We start from the raw sequence: 19820 nt of genomic DNA on the forward strand, positions 1-19820 counted from the left end.
TTTCTTTTGCTAATAACTCGTTTACTAGTAATCGGACATTCAAAATTTTGACAGCATTTTGTTGCCTGTAAAAAGTACTATCCGACCTATTTTTTTCAAAATTTAAAATTTACGCTTTTTTGAGATATTTACGATGCAAGAGAAAAAGAAAAAAATAATTTTGCACAATTTCATTCAAAATCCATCATTATCAAATTGATAGCCGACAAAACCGTTGATTATTCGAAGAACTACTGTGTGTGAGTGGTGGAAAAGTATGGAAATACTGTCAAAAATGTCCACAAAGTTCAAATCAACCATTCGAGTGAAGCATATGATCGGCAACTTCGGCTAAGGGTCATCAGGGAAGTCAAGTCTCATACCAGCATTTTTAATTTTCAATAAGCGAAAAACTAAGGGTAGATCGCTGAAATTTCCAAAAAAAAAATTTCTCCGATAGGCTGAAAGTGTTGCCTCTTAATGAGTCATTCAAACCTAACCTCAAACAAAATTTTTCGCTAGATCCACAGCTCTTAAGCTGTATATCTGGTTCCGAGGCTATGGGACAGACGATTTCTGATGAACGACAAAACTTATGAAATACCCTATTTTAAACAAATTCCAGCGTTAGAATCCTATACCACGTCTTCTCGTGGCAAGGTCCCGAGTATATTAAAGTATGTATTTGCTGGTTATTTTGTATAAAATATAATGATTTGCCAGAATTCTGCTCCTGTGGAAAAAAACAACAATTTTCAAAACGAAAACTATGATTTTCACTCTTTTCAAAAGCCTAAAAAAAGTAATCTTTTATGTACCTTCGCAACCTACGATCTATACTAACCGATTATACTTTAAGTTTAATCTCCTCATGGTTTTACTTCGTTATTGCCAGATTTTGCCAGCAGAAATTCCATTAAAAACGCACAAAAAGTGGCTCAAAAATAATCAAATTTGTTAATTTTGAAACAGTGGCCTCAGTTTCTTTTAAAAGAGAAGTTTTGGTCCGAAAAGTATCAGAAATTGAAGGAGGGGGATGTAGCCACCTAAAATACAGATTAGACGAAGTATTAGATTGAAAAACTGATCATTATCATGACCGAAAAAAGTGTGCGCTGGCCGAAGGGAGGTAGCAAGAATAAAGTAGAATTTATTCTTACAAAAAAACGATAAATATTTTTTTTCAAATTTTTTCATGAATTATCATAAGATTACCTTCATTTTCTTCATAGAAAGTATTTAGATCAAACGAAAGGTTTTTGAGATACACGCATTCGTAACAGTCCCATTTCTAAAAGAACTAAGCTTTAGTAGGGTGAAAATCGCAATGTTTTTGAAAATTCAAAAATAACTAGTGAAACCAATAATTTTTCTGACTACGTCAATTTGGTATCCCATCAACATTAAAACATTTGATGTACAAGAGGTATGATTACCTGTGGAAATTAAGATTTTAGAAGCCATTGAAGTTGAAAAATGTTGAATGTTGCCCCAGTTGACGGTATATCCGAAGATCACACGATTTCACAACAAATGTTTGAATGGATTATAAAATAGATACATTTCCAAAGCTTAAATTAAATGACCATTAAATGACCATTATTTGTGACTTCTTTAGGTATTTATTATGCAATAAAACATTTTGTTATTTGAAATGTGCAAGTATGTCAGTTTAAAATTAAATATTCGAAATTAATCGAAATGGTAACACTCAGTGTGCCGGTTCTAGATTTCAAGGCCATACCAAAACTTATTATTTTAGGCACCTTTAAGCCTATTAAATGCATAAAAGCTGTTCATTGGGCACAGAATATTTTATGACGAGTCTTATATCATCGTGTACAAAAATTGCGAAAATTTTGGTCAGCCACCTCAAATAAAATTTATAGATAAATTTTGTCTTTATTTAGTTCGTCATTTAATTGAAAAACTAAATATGTTAATTTTTTCTAAGAAACAAGATGTTCCCGGTATCTATTTCAGACAAAAATATTAAAATAATAATAATGAAAACGATACACTTTTATAATCTACACTTTACAAAAATTACACAAAGTATGTATTACATAAATTTAATCTGCATGGTGATAGGGAATGCTGATTGAGATTTCATAATCCAGCACTCAGATTCAAGAAGAAACCTCAATTTTCGATTAGGTGACAAAGCTTGAGGTATAGAGAATACAATACCAAACATTAGTTCAGATTTGTTAATAGTCCAGATATCAAGATTCAAAACCTCAATTAAGGTTTCATTAAAAAAGTAACAGTCTGAAAACGAAATCATGATTTGAAATCTTAACTCTAATCCACTATTAAATGTCAATATGACAATATTGGAAGTTTGGTGGCTTGTAACTTTAATCGGGTGCATCCAAATAAAAAAATATTCTTGGGGGATCCTCAATGAACTCTTAAAATCTTTAATTTAGCATCACTACATTTTTTATGGACGCACCCCGAAAGCCCAGGAAAAGAACTTCCTAATCAGACCTTGAGTATAAATTTGACACTCCTCGCTTAAAACCGCTGTACATGCCGGACTCGATTCTGCGTTCCTCGCAAAAATTATTTTATTATTTCTGAATAAGAAAAATGGTATTTAATGCTTCTCTAACAAAAACATTAAAGAAAAATAATGTCCAAATGTTAGATTTTCAATGCACACGAAAGTGGACTTTTGTGAAAAATACTCCTACGCATTGGTGTCAATACACAAACTATCGGCGCCAAGAAAAAAGGCAATATTAAATATGGGCTTGAAATATAACTCAGTTGGCAAGTCAGTTGCTCTCTGAGCCGATGTCCGTGAGTTCGAGCCCAAGCCAAGAGTAAACATCGATCATTGTTTTAGAGATCTTCTGTTTAGAAATTAGGATAATTGCTTTACAGAAAGGCAGATTTCCACGACGAGGACGATATTCTGCTGGTCGTTATCAGGAGGCTACTAATATCAATTCATCAAACATTGTTGGAATGATTGAATTGATTGAACCGAATTTTATTGTTGTTATTGTTAAAAAAACTGACTTCTTTCATTCTAAGTAAACCACGATGTTTAGAAAACTTTTTATTATATCCGTATGGTTGGATGGTTGAAAGGGAAGAGAGTCTAACCTCTTTGCTTTGGTTGCTTTTTGGCTTTTACATTGACATTTAGAGTAATTCAAATCTAGATCAAAGCATAACTGAACATAATTGGAATTTAGCACTTGAATTTCAAAGATTAAAAAAACAGATCAAATTTTGGGAAAATATAAAGTTAAGAACTTACAATATTCACACTTTTCAAAAAGAAGATGTTTGATGTGATAAATTATGAAGAGATCGTGAAGAGTGTTTTGAAGTCTAATAACCATTTTTTATTATTATTTCTCTCTTTACGAAGGGAGGATTCACCTAGCAATGTGATAGAGTACAATGAGATTATTCTAGATACCTCGGCGTTAGGCAGAGCAAAGCCATTTGTCTTTGGAGAAACAATTCTGGTTGCAAAAATTGCGTGAGAATATTAAAGAGAATTTCTGAAGCTCCAAGAGCAAATACCCAAATACAACTGATGATTTTGTTACATAGATTTCTTTTTTTTTAGTTGCAATAACACTTTCTTCCTAACGAGAACAAAATTATTGGTTTCGAATAGATTTTCAACTTTAGTAGAATTGAAAAAAAAAAAAAATATAACGGATAATCGAGTCAAAATACACGGATAATCGAATCACGGATAATCGATACACCGGATAATCGAGTCTACGTAGAATCGAGTCTGACTCTCTTGTTTTTCAATCAATTTCTACAAAATTTATAGTTTTGGAAATCTCGTTATCTAACCCCCATATATACAGTAAGCGTAACAAGAATGTGTTTTGCTTGTAAAAATATGAATGATTGTAAATCACCAAAATTTTCTTCAACAATTTCTTTTGAATTGCTTAACGGATAAATCAAGCATAAGCTTACTTTTTTTGGACGTAGCAATTGGCGTTGAAGACCAAAAATAACCAAAAGGGGTGGGAAATAAGAATTGTACCACTTGTGTTTTTCAACAAAAATAAGATTATTTCTAAAAATATGATGTGTGAAAGTGAAGAGATGCTCTTCTAGAACTAAGGAATTTGATGTTTGAGCTGTAATTCTTTACCAAACTATTTACTTTCTTCAACTTTTGGAATTCTTGAAAACACCTTAAAATGCAGTTATCTATTCAAATAAATCGTAGAAGCATCATTATTCACTTTTACATAATAAATTTTTAGAAATAATCTTGTTTTTGTTGAAAAACAGAAATGGTACTATTCTTATTTCGCACCATTTTTTTTTTTCATATTTTCGGTCCTCAACGCCAAATGCTACGTCCAAAACAAGTAAACTTATGCTTGATTTATCCGTTAAACAATTCACAGCAAATTGCAGAAGAAAATTTTTCCGATTTACAATCATTCATATTTTAACAAGCAAAATACATAGTGGTTCTATTCTTATTTCGCTCACTGTATGTTTTCAGACACTAGTCACCTAAAACACTTCAGTTTTCCATTATTCATAGTCTAATAAAAAAAAAGAAAAAAACATGGTTTGGTAAAGATATTTAAAAAAAAATGATATATGATAATAATATGACGATAAAAATAACAAACATTCAAACATAACAAAAAAAAATGTAAAAGAGTGTAAAACATGATAAAAATAACAAAAAATGACTAAAATGTATCTTAAAAATCATGAAAAATTGAGTTAATAATAGTAACAATGGATTATTCTCATTAACAGGTAAGAAAAAAGTTGATGAAAAGAACCGTTCGGTTTTGCAAACAAAAATTCTCTAGCGTGTTGCCAAAAACGAAAGGCCGGTATTGGTTTTAGTCAGGAGTGTCAAATTGTCGCTCCAGGGACCGTAACTGGTAAAAATTTCAGGGACTGATCAGGTGAATGCATGTTTTTTTTCGAAATTGATAAAACAATTGCCAATGCAGTTGAGTTATCTTATTCCGAATCGATTGAAAAAAACAGCAAATGACGTGGACAACTTAAGATTGACATTTAACACCTAGTACCGGGATGGGAATCGAACCCGTGCCATCAGTGGGCCAGCGATTACCATCTTACCACGATAACCATTCGAACGAGACGTACAAAAAGTTGATTATCATAACTGAAACTGGGTTGATGACGGTATATTCAGTCTAATAAAAGTTGTCACTCAATAATGTTAAAAAAATACTTTCAAATAAACTATTGATTTAGTTTGATGAAATCTTTTTTGGAACTATTGGTTTAGTCTAATCCTTTTTCGAAAGTTTTTACCTAAAATGGTATATTTCGAGCAGGGGAATGTTTGTGATTGATTTTTGTCGAAGAAAATAGTGATTTCGAAAACCTTGGTAGGTGTCAGCCTACGTTGAACTTAGAACCTACTTTAACATCGGATTTCAAGAATTTTTTTACACGAATTTTAAATAAAGACGAAAGTCGGGTAAGACGGACCCTTAAACATTTCAAAAAATTAGAATGTTTGGCACAAATCTAATGATAGGAATATTTTTTTCTTTTTTGATAGGAGTTTAACCCGTTAGGGTCATTCTTCCTCGCTGATGGATGGATGGATTTTGTCGAAAAGAACATCAACCCGACCAAAGGCCCTCAATTCCACTCTATCAAAAAAAAAAAAAAAAAATTTGGGCAATTGTCAAGCAGAAGATGAAGAAGAATGGTAGGACGACTCGAGATGCAACAGAGATGAAGAGATTGTGGAACAAAATGGTCGCTGAGGTCAGCGAATAGGGTGTCCAAACTATAATGAGCAGTACTCGACCAAAAGTTCGAAATTTCATCAAAACATCATCGGAATATTTTTTTCATTATTTTTCATTTAAAGTGCAATTTAAACCCTACATTTTGAGTAAAAACATTTTTATTTCGTTTATATAGCTCCGAGATAGACCCTTTTTAATGCGTCCAGATTACAGATGATCCATGCTTTTTTTGCAAGCTTGTTTTAAATTGCTATAAAAACAATTATGATGGATGAAACTTACTAAATCCAATTGTCAATGTGATAGCGAACAATCAAAACTACACGTTTGTTCGAAGAATGCGACGAAAAAAAATCTGAATCTGATTTTCTATTGCGATTCTACCTTAGGGTGTCCGATTTACCAGACTTTAACTTAAAAGGTACATTTTTACTATGAATAGATATGGGAATTTCGAAGCAAAATATGACTTAGAAAAGATTTGTTCTAGAAACTCGAGGTTTTTTGTTTTAATTTGCCAAATGAAACTCCTAATCCATCAAAATGACGGGCTCCGTAAACCTAGTGTGATGGCCTTTTTAAAAGTAAAAAAATATCGAGATATGTTTTTCATTAAAACAACAACACCATAGTTATTTTATTTTCACAGTTGCCAGTGAAACGATGTTCGTACGGAATCAACTAAGCCTGAAGCTCTAGACCGCCACTTGTGGCGTGGAGGATAGCCTTCAAGTCTTTTAAGCCAACGGTCATGAGATCGAATCCCGGTTACGGTATACATAGTAAACTTTCTGTGAGTTGTTGATTTTAGCATTTGTTTAATTCTAGCCTCGAAAGATGTACGCTTAATGTTTATTCAATGGGTTCTCTTCGAGGAAAAATCAAGATTAATAAAAGTTCTATATCTATGTGTTGGTGATCGTTAAAACATGTTGTCGAACGTCCCTTCTCAACTCCCCGGAAATTTATCTTAATCATCAATTGCGAAAATAATAGTGTAACGAAAAAATGTCGAAAATTTTCTTCCCAAGTGAAAATTTCCAAAATTTATCCGTAAAACTCTTATAAAAAATTTTTTCGTTAAAATTCAGTGACTTTTGGTGTGTTAACCTCAAGTGAAGTGATGTTAAGTTAAAATTTACGAACGGATAAGTTTTATCCAAAAAATTTTTCAAGAGATGGGACTGGGCTGGACCCTCGGACCAGTTTTGGGCGATTCATCATCGAGACAGGTGTTGACTTCGGGAAGGATCCGGATCCATTTAAAGCTAAGTGTTTTTCTTTATTTCTTAGACTTAGTTGCTTAGTTGTTAATTAAATAAGTATTATTGCTACTTTGAAATTTTTGACGGCAAATTTCTCAGCAAACTTGAAAGCCGTCTCAGCTAAATTCACCAATAGTTTCTTTAAAATGTAATGCAAAACTTATTTTAAAATAGCATTTATTCAGGAGCTTTTGCAGAAAATGCATAAACTGTTGCAAATACACTTTTTGATAAGCATCGATATTTATTTTCTTTCGTTAGAATAGTTCAATAACGGTTATTGTGAACATAAAATTCAAACCTTTGGTAAATATTTTTATTATTAATTTGAATTAAAACGATTTTCTTGCGTTTGTAGATTTCGGTTACATTAACAGTTGCTGTTGATATGCTGTGGGATATTTGAGAATCTTTTGATATAATAACATATAGTGTAAAGAACCTTTCCGGTTCGACCGCGGATGATGCATCTTTTCCAGGGAAACCTCTTAATTACTTAAACTACATCTGGAAAAAATTGTGAACTCTTGGTTTTTTTTTTGTAATTATTATTGAAGCTTCTTATACTTGAGGTTTTAAGGAGCCAAACTCGTTGTGTATGTTTACAATTGTGTGCTTAGGTCGAGATCGTCACTTTTTGGAGAGAACAGGAAATTGATAGGGATATTCCCACCTAACCTTCACATCCCTGTTTCATGTAGGACTATTTTGTTTAAATTAAAAATATTTAAAATTCGATGTACTAAAAATTGAATAGAAAAATTAGATTTAAAAATGTGTCATCTAGTTAAATTCAGAGCTATAATTTTACGATGAGCATTTTGAATTGATGAACTTTTTTTAACACGTTCGTCGCCACGGCACCCATATTCGGGTGACGGGTGTATTTCCTGGGGGGCCCCGTCACCTCAAAAAGCGTGTGACGCTCTCTTACTTGATTTAACGCTCAGCTTCGCCACATGTTTCAAATATGAGAGTTCTCCCTCTTTGCTTTCTCTCTCTGAAAATTTCTTTGGGCCCGGCTAGTAAAACTACCAAAATGAGCGTGGCGACGAACGTGTTAAGGGATGGTTTTGTTGATATAATTTTTTTTAAGTAAATCGCGTTAAACGTTTTTTTTTAAATTTATTATTCACTCATTCATCACCGCTAAACTTGTTGCATTTCAGGATAGATTTTTTACATATAGATATAAAAAAATTAAAAAGAAGGTAAATCTTCGAATTGATATTTCACTGGATATTACGGTTATACTATAGGCTTATTTTTTTACAAATTTATGTTGGAGAAAGATAGTAGGAATGTTCATGAAAAATAGGAACTTAGTGATAATAGTTATTTTTTGTCATCATTACACTAAACAACCTCATGCCTCCACATTAACTGGAAGCGTCGAATAGGAGCTAATAGGAGTAAGGAAAATATTTTTTATGGTTCGCCGTAACACTTGTCAAAAGTGTCTCCCAATTAATTCCTTTTACCCAGTCCCGACCAAAATTAATTTGCTAGGATGCAGAGGTAACCTCGGTCCTAATGCACAAAATAAATCTTTCATCCCTTTCTTTTTTTCCAATCTATCCATTGACTACTAGGACGTGGCCGGCGCCGTTATTGACGTTCAAAGAGAGAGCATTAGTTTTGTGCAGTGTAAATGAGTTGCTAATCCTAAGCACCATTCATTTGACCTCTGAACAAAATTGATGGCCTCGGTCAATCACGGAATAGCAACCATTGGCGATGTGGAACTTGTTCTACTGAGCCACACCAGCGATCGTGGAACTCGAACTGATTGTAATCATAATTTGATTTTGAAGGAAGTAATCCATATTCTATAACTATGCATTTCGGGTTGAACGGTTTAAGGTGGATGTGAGTAGTTAATCAAGCTAAGCTAAGCTAAGCTAATTGCGAAAATAATAGTGTAACTTTTAAAAATTGAAACTTTTTAGAACCCCTAGATTACCCAAGAAATCATCGGTTTTCTAAAAACTATTTTAACAATATAAAATTTACTATGTTTTAAGAAAAAAATCAAAATATCAGTGATTAATTGACCATGGACCATTCTTTATTTTAAATTTTTTAGCAACAATTATTTTGTAGAAATCTTTCAAAAATGCCCACGTGTTTCGAAGAAATTTAATTTTTATGTAATTATGCACATTGATTTATTAATTTATAATTCACGCTGATTCTAAAGGTGAGAATTGCGTATCTTGAGAAATTTAGTTTATAGTCTCAAATAAAAAAAATATTATTGTCATTTAAAACGATAAAGTCATTCCTGCGTCCAAAACAGACATCTAGGTACTTCAAGGTAGGTTATATTTCAGCATAAAAAATATGGCTTAAGAGCTTAAAACTCTTGATTTTGTTTGTGTTCAAATAATTGAAGTACCTTAACTATTTCTATATATATAAAAATGAATGTATTTCTGTCTGTCTGTTCCTTATAGACTCGAAAATTATTGAACAGATCAATGTGAAATTTTATTTGCAAGAGCTTTTGGGGACGGAAACGGTTTCTTAAACACTTTCAAACCGCTCCGACGTAGTGAAAGAGGAGGGAATCCCATACAAAATTAATATAAATTTGAAACAATTTAAACAATTATTCTGATACTACTGCGCCGTTTTCAAGATCAGGAATGGTTTCTAGTATTCTTCAAACCTTCAAACCAAATTCAAACAGAGGGTGCTCCCATACAAAATTAACAAAAATTTGACACAATTCGAAAAAACTTCCAAAACAATTGAACCGATTGACGTGAAAGTTGGTGTGAAGCTGGCTACAAGACCGAGAATGGTTTCTATAATACTTACAAACCTCTCCGAATCCAAAAAAGGGGCCTTCCATAAGAAATTAACAAAATTTTGACACAATTCGAACAATTTTTGAAAACTACTGAACCGATGAACATGGTGTGTTTTAAGACCGGAGAGGATTTGACATAATGAGAAGATTTATTGCATTCACTAATAAGTTTTTACCAAGTTAGATGAAGTATTGAATTGATTGACGCTTCCTGTTTTAATGAATGCAGACTCTTATATTCAACAAATGAGACATAATTGTTATTAAAACCAATGTCTTAGTGTTATATAAAGTCATAAATTTCATAAAGTTTGGCACGTTTATTATGTACAAAACTTGCCTGTATCTAAATACTCCCTTCGCTTCGCAAATGGGTGATTTTATTAAATTTAAATAGTTTATTCATTGTAATGAATATCCCTCCTTTATGTTTTTCTAAAGGGTGGCCCCTTCAACCTTAAAACCTTCAAGTTACGTTGAGGTTCAGTAAAATCTAGAAGCTCAAATGACATGAAAAATCGTTTGCTTGAATAATGTCGAAATTTACTAAAAAAAAGTTGTTTTTTTTTAATAATTTTAACGAACTCATTTTTTCCATGAAAGGGGTAGAAAGGCACACCGGGTCAGCTAGTATTAAAATATTTATCAAGGCTTTCAATAAAACGATAGTAAAGTGTAAAACATTTCAAGGGTTCAATTTAATTCTATTGTCTTATTCATTCTGCTTTAATTTAATTCCAATCCAATAGACTAAATTGTAACTAAAAATCAATCTTGTCGTTGTTCTATATTTATAGGTTCAGCGCAGTGATCCGTGCGAAATCTGTCTTTGCATTGACGGAGAGATATTTTGCTGGTGGAAACAATGTGGTAAGAATCATCAAAAAATCTTTAGGTTTTTGAAAGATTTACATTCTGTATTTCAACCTTATATATTTGATGTGAAATTTATATTTTATCGTTCAAGTAACAAACTATTTTATCCAATATCCTCTTCCAAATTATAATACCTATCTTTATTGACCCCCAAAAAATCGAACTCTAAACCCTTCCCGTTCATTTTTCTCCCAGATTCGGTTCCCGCGAGACCCGAACTAAGCGCATCCAGGCTGCTGTCGCCGGATGTCACCATATCAGGAGGCATCAGTGCAAGCCACCATCCACCCTCAACGACATCACTTTTCCAACCGATCCAACCACAACTGTCTCTGGCAGCTGGAAACAGTCAATCTCCTTGGTTCCGAACCACGGCTGCTTTGACATCATCCGGACCAGTTCTGGTTCCTTCTACATCCTCGCCATCGACCAGGACAACTTCCGATGAGTCTGGTCCATCATTGGCGATGGTGGTTTCCTCTTCATCGACACCTGCTGCTGCTGCTGTTGCCGCCTTTCAGGAGCAACCGGATGCGGGACAAGTGCGGGTGTTACACTCCCCAAATCAACCGACTCGGTCCCAGAATCCGGTCGAAAACATCCCCCAAAATATACTAACATTCCCCCAGTCGCCACCCATCATGATGTATAGACCGGTGTCAGCTTTAGCTCCAGCAGTTAAAAATGGCACAATTTTTGGGGAAGATTCGACAGCAGCCGGTCGTAAACGTGGTTCCGGGAAAAAAGCCAAATTCCAGGACCCAGGAACAGCTAAAAAACCCTACCGGAAGCCGAACAGCGGCAGCAAAGGTTTCGTGTTGAATTACGACCGGTTCGGTGGGGTTAGCGGATTTTCCGGTTCTCGCAGCAGCAACATGGGAGGAGGCCAAAGGTCAACGGAGCGGTCGTTGTTTGCTGCGGTCACCGAACGGTCTGGCGGCGTAACTAACAAAATGGATTCAATGGAGGAAGGTGAAGATGAATCCGACGAAGGAGAAAGTGACGAAGAGGATATCGTAGAAGAACAGCACAAGCAGCAGAAAGGGGATGTGATTGATGAAGTGGCTGCTAAATTGCCAGATAAAGTCGTTGGCACCGGTAAGTGGCGAATGGATTTTTTTCTTCTTCTAGCTTTCCTTTGGATATTTGTTGCAATCGATCACTTTGAGCTAAAACAATCGATTGTTTGAGAACGTTTGGGGTTCTAAGTCTGGAACAAAGGACTTTTTTATGTCTGATAATTGAGAGAAAACGATTTGTTAAAGCTTCAAACTTGTCAAAACAGAAATGTTCAATCATCTTTGGAGAGCAATCGATTGGCTCTTTTTGAAGAAAGTGCATGATTCTAAAGTAGCAGGGGATTCTTATTTGCCATTCCTTGTGACGTTAGGTTACACTAATCTCAAAAACAAGTATTGTTTTTTGTATCCAAATATTTAAGTTCAAACTAAAAACTATTTTGATCTATGTGTAACCGATCATTGTCAACTGAATTCTTTATATAAAAAAATTAGATTTGCTTTTAAAAATACCATTAAAATATTACAAAACTAGTAGGGGAGAATGGGGATACTTGATCTTCTTTTCTGATTTTCATCATATGTTTTTGGATATATTAAGCAACTCGCTGTCTTTTGCATTTTCTGGCAGCGTATAATTTCAAGTTAATGTGCTCCAAAAGTTAGAACGATACATGAGCTAGTAGATAAATTAAAGCCTTTTGCGTTAGACTAAAAAGTTGTGATATTTTTCAATTTACAGAAGACTTGATCCTTAACTAAGGAAGACTTGATCCTTTATTCAGATTGTCCTGACCCAGGCCCGTGCGAAGGATCCGTCCATGGGGGTGGGGGATTTCGAAATTCAAATTAAGCTAGCAATAATAACAATAATAAAAATGCACAAAAAAGGAAATTGATTTCTAAAACCATTTTCTTATTTATTGCCATCACGCGAACTCAAAAAAAAAAGAAATTTCACTGATACGATACAAAATATATCAGAATCAAAGTTTCAAATAAATGATATTTCCTGTAAGATTTTAATAAATTATTTAAAATGATGATCTTATTCTGATCTAAAAATTTCAAGTAATTTTTTTCGAAACACGAGAAAACGAACACGAATCAAAATGTCGAATAAACCAGAATTTTCAGCTTTGGACAAAAAATCAGTGCACACAAAATACATAAAATAAAACACCAGATTTAAAAAAAAAACTTTTATATTCTAAATTTGAAATGTGATTTTCGATAAGGAAAAATAAATAACTATTTTAAACCTAAGATTTTATATAACACATATGTAGATGATGATAAATGATTTGAAGATTTGCTGTAAATTTTGGAATCACAAAGCAAATACGGACTATGTTTATATGTGTCCAAACAATCTGAGCATATGATAAGAAAGTTATTTAAAACAAAATTCGCAAAAATCAAAGAAGAAATCAGTGATTATTCGGAAAAAAAAATCAAGAATGAAGTGAGGAATAATACTGTACATTTCATTATGTGTATGCCAGAATAAATCTGGATAATTTTTAATGTCTCCCCCAAATAATTAATATATCACGTTCTCTTATTTATTTAAAAAAGAATGTAGGTATTTAAGGATCTCAGCGAATGAAGCATTATTTTTTTAAACACAAAATGTCTTCTCAGCATCAAATAAATGTTAAAGCTTTACGACGACTGGATTAGCATTGTCGAGTTTTGAACAAATTACAGTACCTAATTATCAGCTTATCAATGGAGACATGCAGCACAGAATAGATAGAACAAAAAAAACATCTCCCTCTTTAATTCAAATGTCTTGTACAATTTCAAGCTACTGTGCTTTAGATTTAAATTTTACCATAATTTGTTAGAAATTTATAATTCATTTATACCTAAATTTTTTTGAAAGACTTCACAAAAAAATATTCCTAAATTTTATCCGGACAATATCAGAGTAAATACCGGAAATTATAGAAATTTGAATAAAAGAAGAACTTGAAGAGAAACATTGAAAATAAATGGGAATTTAAATCAGAAAAGCGGTCAATTTTGAATGCTCACTTTATAAGCATAAGTATGAGTATGAAAATTACTAATTGGTTGTTAGCTTTTTGATCATTATTGAAATTAGCGAAAGTCAATTTGAACAAAATAATTCTTCAGTTCCTTCAATTGGTCCAATCGGCTATACTGAGATTCTTCATTGAATATACATTACAATTTCTATCTTAAACCAATAATTACAATTGCAACTTTTCCAACTACTGATTCTGATGAACTTTGATTTGGAAATTTTCCTAACTGAAGTAAACATCCTGAACTAACCATCGCATTTTCCAATTGATAGTTATCAAATTGTTTTCAATGCTAATAGAGATTCAATTTATTAAAAATTTCAAGTCTTGTGTTGTTTTTAAAGTTTCATGGTTTTCTAAACTTTGGGAACTCGAGATCTTATTAAATCGATTAAATTATCGAGATCTTGTTGAAACTTCTAAACTTATCTTATCAATGATAACTGAAAATGTGTTATGAATATCTTATCTACATTCTGTGTTCATATTTTCCAATTATGAATTACTATTTGACAAATTTTTCTGTTTCCCATATTTGAATTGGAATTAAAAATCCGCTGCAATCTGGCATCATCCACTTCCACTTTAGCATTCAACTGGGGCTGACTGGAACCAAGTTTTCCTCCGCATCTAGGCAGATCCTCCAAGGACGACTCGTTGCCATATTTGTCGATGATATTTTTCACGTTTGTGTAGTGTTCTTTGAACCGTTTTGCGATTTAATTGTAGGTAACAACTTTTTCAGTGCAGCAAGTGTGCAGAATTTTTGTCTAGTTTCAAGATCAAGATCGAAGCAAAGATGGATAAAACTAATCCGAACAAATTGATTGCACAACACTTATTAGGCGTGCAAAAAAACTTCTGCTTGCATGCACACAGAAAAAAGTTTTTGGGTAAACTAATCACTAATCACTAATCACTAATCGTACTTCCATAGCCAGAACTTATGTCTGAGTCCCAAAGAACAATGAATGAGTTATTGTTCTTCTTGTCTTCGTTCATGTTTTCAATTTTTTTTTTTTAATTCTTAAAATATTTATTTATTAAGGCCGTATACTTTTACAGTATTTTTGTGCCGAGGGTTTCCACTTAAAACTAAAGGAGGAGTACAAAGAAAGGGTGAGGATATTGGGGAAAGGTAGGAAGAACAAAATCACTTTTTGATGTCGATGCGTGATCGACTTCGAGTTGCTCGAGCTCCTCCTGGAGGGATGGAATTGGGCTCAGTGTTAAGCTCATCATCATGTGTACCTTCACGAGTTGAAGGTACTTGAGTTGAGGGCTGAGGCAAGGCGGGGTTTCGTTTCCGGGGGGGCGATTCGAGCTCCAAATTTTGCGTTGCATTTGGAGCTTTGGCTGATGGTCGTTGATGTGATGCGGTGTTTTCTATTCTCGTGCGTTTCTGTTGACTGATCTGCTGTTGGTTTTCTTCTCGTTGTTGCTGCTGTTGGTTCGATTGTTGCGGTGGTAGATTTTCGGTTCGGGGTGTTTTATCATTCGGCTGGACAACGTTCTGTTTAGCTACTTGCGCGTAGCTCGTGCTGCTGCTGTTGGTTTGGATTATTCGTCGGGCTGTGACAATAGGTACATTTTGGTCGGTGCTTATTTTTATCGCTGCCGTTTCAGCTACCCACAAAGGGCAGCATCTGTCGATAGGACCATGATTTCCTTTGCAATTGTGGCAATAGCTTGGAGAAGTACAGTTTTCTTCTTCGTTCTCGTGGATATTGGAGCATTTTTTACAAGTTCGTGTCTTTTGTTGGCATTTATTTTTTGGGTGACCATACTTTAAGCATTGACGACATAGAAGGGGTTGTGAGTAATAAGGACGAGTACGAATTCTCAGTAAACCGAAGTTAATAAACTCTGGAATAATTGTGCTGTTTATTGTTAGTATCAGTGTAGGTGTGTCTACGACCCCTGAAGCTGTTTTCTTGGTGATACGTCTAACGTCTATGATTTTTTGTGGTGCTAATTCGGTTTGTAATTCCTCATTTTTCATACCATCAACTTCTCTACAAGTTACTACAAATTTTCTTTGGTTTAAATGAGGATGACGCCCAATAAAAATCGGGGTACCACTCAAATGCGTTAATTTAGCAAGCAGCCTTATTTGGTCCTTATTCCTTACTTTCAACACGTACCAGTTATTCTTGCGCTCAACAAAACCTCCTTCAATAGTCCCAACATGATCCGCGATAAATCGAGATATCACAAAGGGATTTTTGGGCAGCTCGTGTCCTTCCGCAGCTTTCAGGATTAGGTAGTACAGTCGACCGTGTAGGTTCTGGTGGTCTAACCATTCCGGAACAGTCCTACCGGGAAAATCCCCGGGCGATGGGCTCATCGCGAGAAAATCGGTAGTCTAACACCACTTAGAAAAAACTTATCATTTGCCTTTAGTCTCAATATCGAGAGAAAGAAAAAACCGTCCGATACCGACGAAGGCAGAAAGCAAACTGATGTTTTCAATTATTTTAACATAAAAACATTAAAATGATCAAAAACATAAAATGGTTGGGCCTACCATGGAGCAGAGAACGCAGAGACAACCGGAACACAGGAACAGGAAGAAACGTGGACCACCAGTACCATACGTTTCAAATTGGCAGTATCGTTGGAAGCATGCTAAGAAAAATGCTCCTTGATGAAGAAACCAAGCTTGATGTATAGTGATTTCGCCAATCGCAGGGACTATTCTTCAGTGGCTGGAAATGATTTATTTTGTACACAGAAATCGCAAAACCTTAGAATAGAGGATTTTGAAGAATTGGTGTAGTAAAAGGATTGGAAATTTCTAAGCTTTAATTTCTGTGGATTTCTGTTTTCAATCATTTCTGGTCATCGACCAAGGATAAAGCGCCTTTGCTCGCTCTTGAAAAGAAAAAAAGACCAAAAGAAAATAAGTACAAAAAAAAACCTTTCGAGATCTGTTTAGAACTCGAAAGGTTTTCTAAGCAATCAATATAGCAATCTTCCGTTAAGAAGAATAAAGTGAGCTTTCATATAGAAGATAAATATTGCTCAATGAGTGACCATTTATGTTCTAAAATCAAAATAATAACTTTTCATCAAGAAAAAATATGTTGTATCTAATTGTACAATTCCTTCAGTCACCAGATTTAGCTCAGTCTTTTATCAGTTCCACGTTGATGTACACAGAATTCAACATATGCATACAGAACAAAATTGAAATAAAACTTGAGTTACTTGAAAACAAAACTAATCTTTTAAGTTTTTATGGATTATTAAAAACAACTAAATATTAAACTAATATAAACATATTTAAATCATTCATATTATAACTATTATGAAAAGATACTTATCATTTAGCCATTAGTTGGCTTCAGCAATTTTCAACGACCCACCAGCAGAAACGACAAATTGTTTTTGTCATAGGTCATAGCACGCATTGAACTATTAGTTAGGGACTTCCCGGAAAACTAACCTCCCCACAACATTTCCAAACTTAACCACTGCCCCCAGCTTTTTAACCGAATCATCACGACTACCTTTTTTCACCTAAAGGCATTTCATTTATTGGACGTACAAAACACAATCACTAAAAGTGCAAATCTTAAAATTATTAGGAAACAAATTCTAGGCCCAACTGTCTATAAGTCCACTCTTTATTTTCCCTTGCCCAGCAACACAAACAGGCTTCAACACATTCACTCAAAGCAAGGCAGCATAAAAAAAACCTAAACCACAAGCTTTCAGGAGCAACTTTCGATTTTAAATCATTATACACACATCCGTCTGCGCGTTAAAAACATTTTCAAATAGATTTTCACAAAATTCCTATTTATATAAAGAAAAAATTGATAATTTTCACTGGAACGAAAAACAAACACGTGCGATGCCATCGGGTCACCGCCTACTTCAGAAAAAAGTTTTTGGGTAAACTAGTTTTAAAAGTTGCTAATGATTTTTCGATACATTTCTTAAAGTTTCAACACTTTACATAAAAACCACTATTTTATATTACATGAATATGGAATTGAGATAAAATTGATATTTGAAATTAAAAATTAAGTAATTTCTTATTTGGCTCTGATTGTGACTTTGTTTCTCAAGTGCATTTCTGCATTTATAATTTGTATTTTAAATATTGATTTGAAGATGTTTACTTCCAAATTATTATAAAGGAAATATTTATCATGCTTTCGATGAAGCATATACCTAGCTTTCAACGATGAAATAAAAATACTTTAATTACTTATTTGATTTTTTCTTAACTATAAAATTTAAGTTGCTGATTACGGATCGATTTTTGGAATTAACAGCTTTTATAAGAGTTTTCACTTTCGATGAGTTGGCATATAAAAAAAAGATTCTTCATTGAACCGACCCACTCTTTAAACGGAGAGGTAAAGCCGCAAAAAAAACTCCGAAACCAAATCACGGTGATTTTTTTTCATTTGTTATGATTTTTTTTCGACTTTTATTGCATAAAATAAATTTCCAATTGAAAGTGAACAACAAAGTTATTTCAAGATGAGATTTTTTTCCTATTAAAATTAGATATAATACCTATATTAATCGTAGTACGTTTAACAAAGTGACTTTTTTCGAAAAAAATTTCACAGATTAAATATTTGAATTTAATGTTGAAACAACTATAGTTTTCACTGGTGATAGTAATAGTGAAAGTTCTTACAAGCGAAAAGATTTATAAATTACGAATATTTCTCCTAACTTCGGTGAGTCAGTGAGAATTATGTCATGTGTGTAGTTTCAAAAATCCAAATCTGTCGAGCAATCAGTACGTCACTTGAAACAAAATGTGGACGAACAGTTTTATTACAAAAAGCACCGGAATTGACATAGATTGTAACAAATCCTTTTCATTTGGAATATTTGTTGTCTGGACAAAATGTTCAATATGTGAAATATCCCTCGGTTTTATAAACCTAAATAATCACTCTACAAAATTTTAATAAAAGTTGTTGTGTCGTTTCTGAGATATTGCATTTTGAATAGAAAATCATGAAAAGTCCGATTTTCATGAAATGACTGTATCTCAAGCCACAAAAACTTTTGAAAGCTCAAATATTGTGAATAATAGTGCGATAGTTTATGTATCTTGTGCAGAAAATTTGGCATTACATAGCATAGCATAGCATAGAGTGACTCCACAAATCTTGAAATGGTCAATACACGAAGCACAATTGATAATCAAGAACAACACAAGATGTTTAAATGAGTACCGTAAAACAAGGAAACTTTGATCACCGGGGTAACTTTGACCTATTTTGGTCAACTGAACTAACTGGTGAACTATTCCACATTATCATCAATATCTTAGCCTTTCGTTTGAATTTTTGAAAACTGTTTTTTACGCTTGAAAGCCTATTAGTTGACTATCAAATAGTCAAAATTTGGTTTGTATTCGAATTTTTTTTCTGTTAGTAAAAATGTAATTTCAAAATCTTAAAATATCTATTTTTTCCAAGGTTCACAATCAAACAGCTCGCCTGGTGATACCAAAAAGCATTTAGAAGCCAACGGGTTGTTGAACGTGGAAGAACAACTTGTTTTCTTTGTATAGGTATATTTATAGTGCAATTTTTATAATCATTTAATGATAAATTTTTGATACTTAAAAAATAAGGACATTTTCCAAGAGTGAGCTCGTATTGGACAAATGGATAGGAAGCCTCTCAAATGGTTACATTTGAAGAATAAATGAAAATGAAAATGGTTGGAGGGCCTAGGGGACTGTGTGAAGGTAAAATTTCATTTGTATTTTGAAGCTTAAACTATTTAGCAATTGTAAATTTTTTGCCCCCAAATGTATGCAGCATCGTTGTTCTTTTTTCGATTATAAATGTTTTTAAAAGAAAACGTTGAAAAGCAAGGTAAAATTGATAAACTAGCATTTTTAAATATTTTGAAGGGGTTTTGTATCCTTTATGATCAAGAAAACTCGTTAAAACCGTTAAAATAGAGACTGATCAATGTTACCCCAAAGCATCAGATTCTGAAAACAGACAAAATTGATTTTTTAATCAAATTTCTGCAACTATGTCCAGTACAGGTTTTAAAAATATAAAACA

At 33.4% G+C, this 19820-nt stretch overlaps 1 protein-coding gene across 4 annotated transcripts in view; it reads left to right on the forward strand.

Moving 5' to 3' along the window:
- LOC129752380 (uncharacterized) overlaps positions 1-19820 on the forward strand; it is a 238786-nt gene that overhangs the window by 203955 nt on the left and 15011 nt on the right. For all 4 annotated transcript variants that reach the window (XM_055748168.1, XM_055748171.1, XM_055748169.1 and 1 more), the window contains 2 exons: positions 10610-10682; positions 10884-11786. In XM_055748168.1, the coding sequence (XP_055604143.1) occupies positions 10610-10682; positions 10884-11786 (976 nt within the window). The remainder of the gene's footprint in view (positions 1-10609; positions 10683-10883; positions 11787-19820) is intronic.

This window comes from Uranotaenia lowii, chromosome 3 (assembly GCF_029784155.1).
Source record: "Uranotaenia lowii strain MFRU-FL chromosome 3, ASM2978415v1, whole genome shotgun sequence".
NCBI classification, from domain to species: domain Eukaryota; kingdom Metazoa; phylum Arthropoda; class Insecta; order Diptera; family Culicidae; genus Uranotaenia; species Uranotaenia lowii.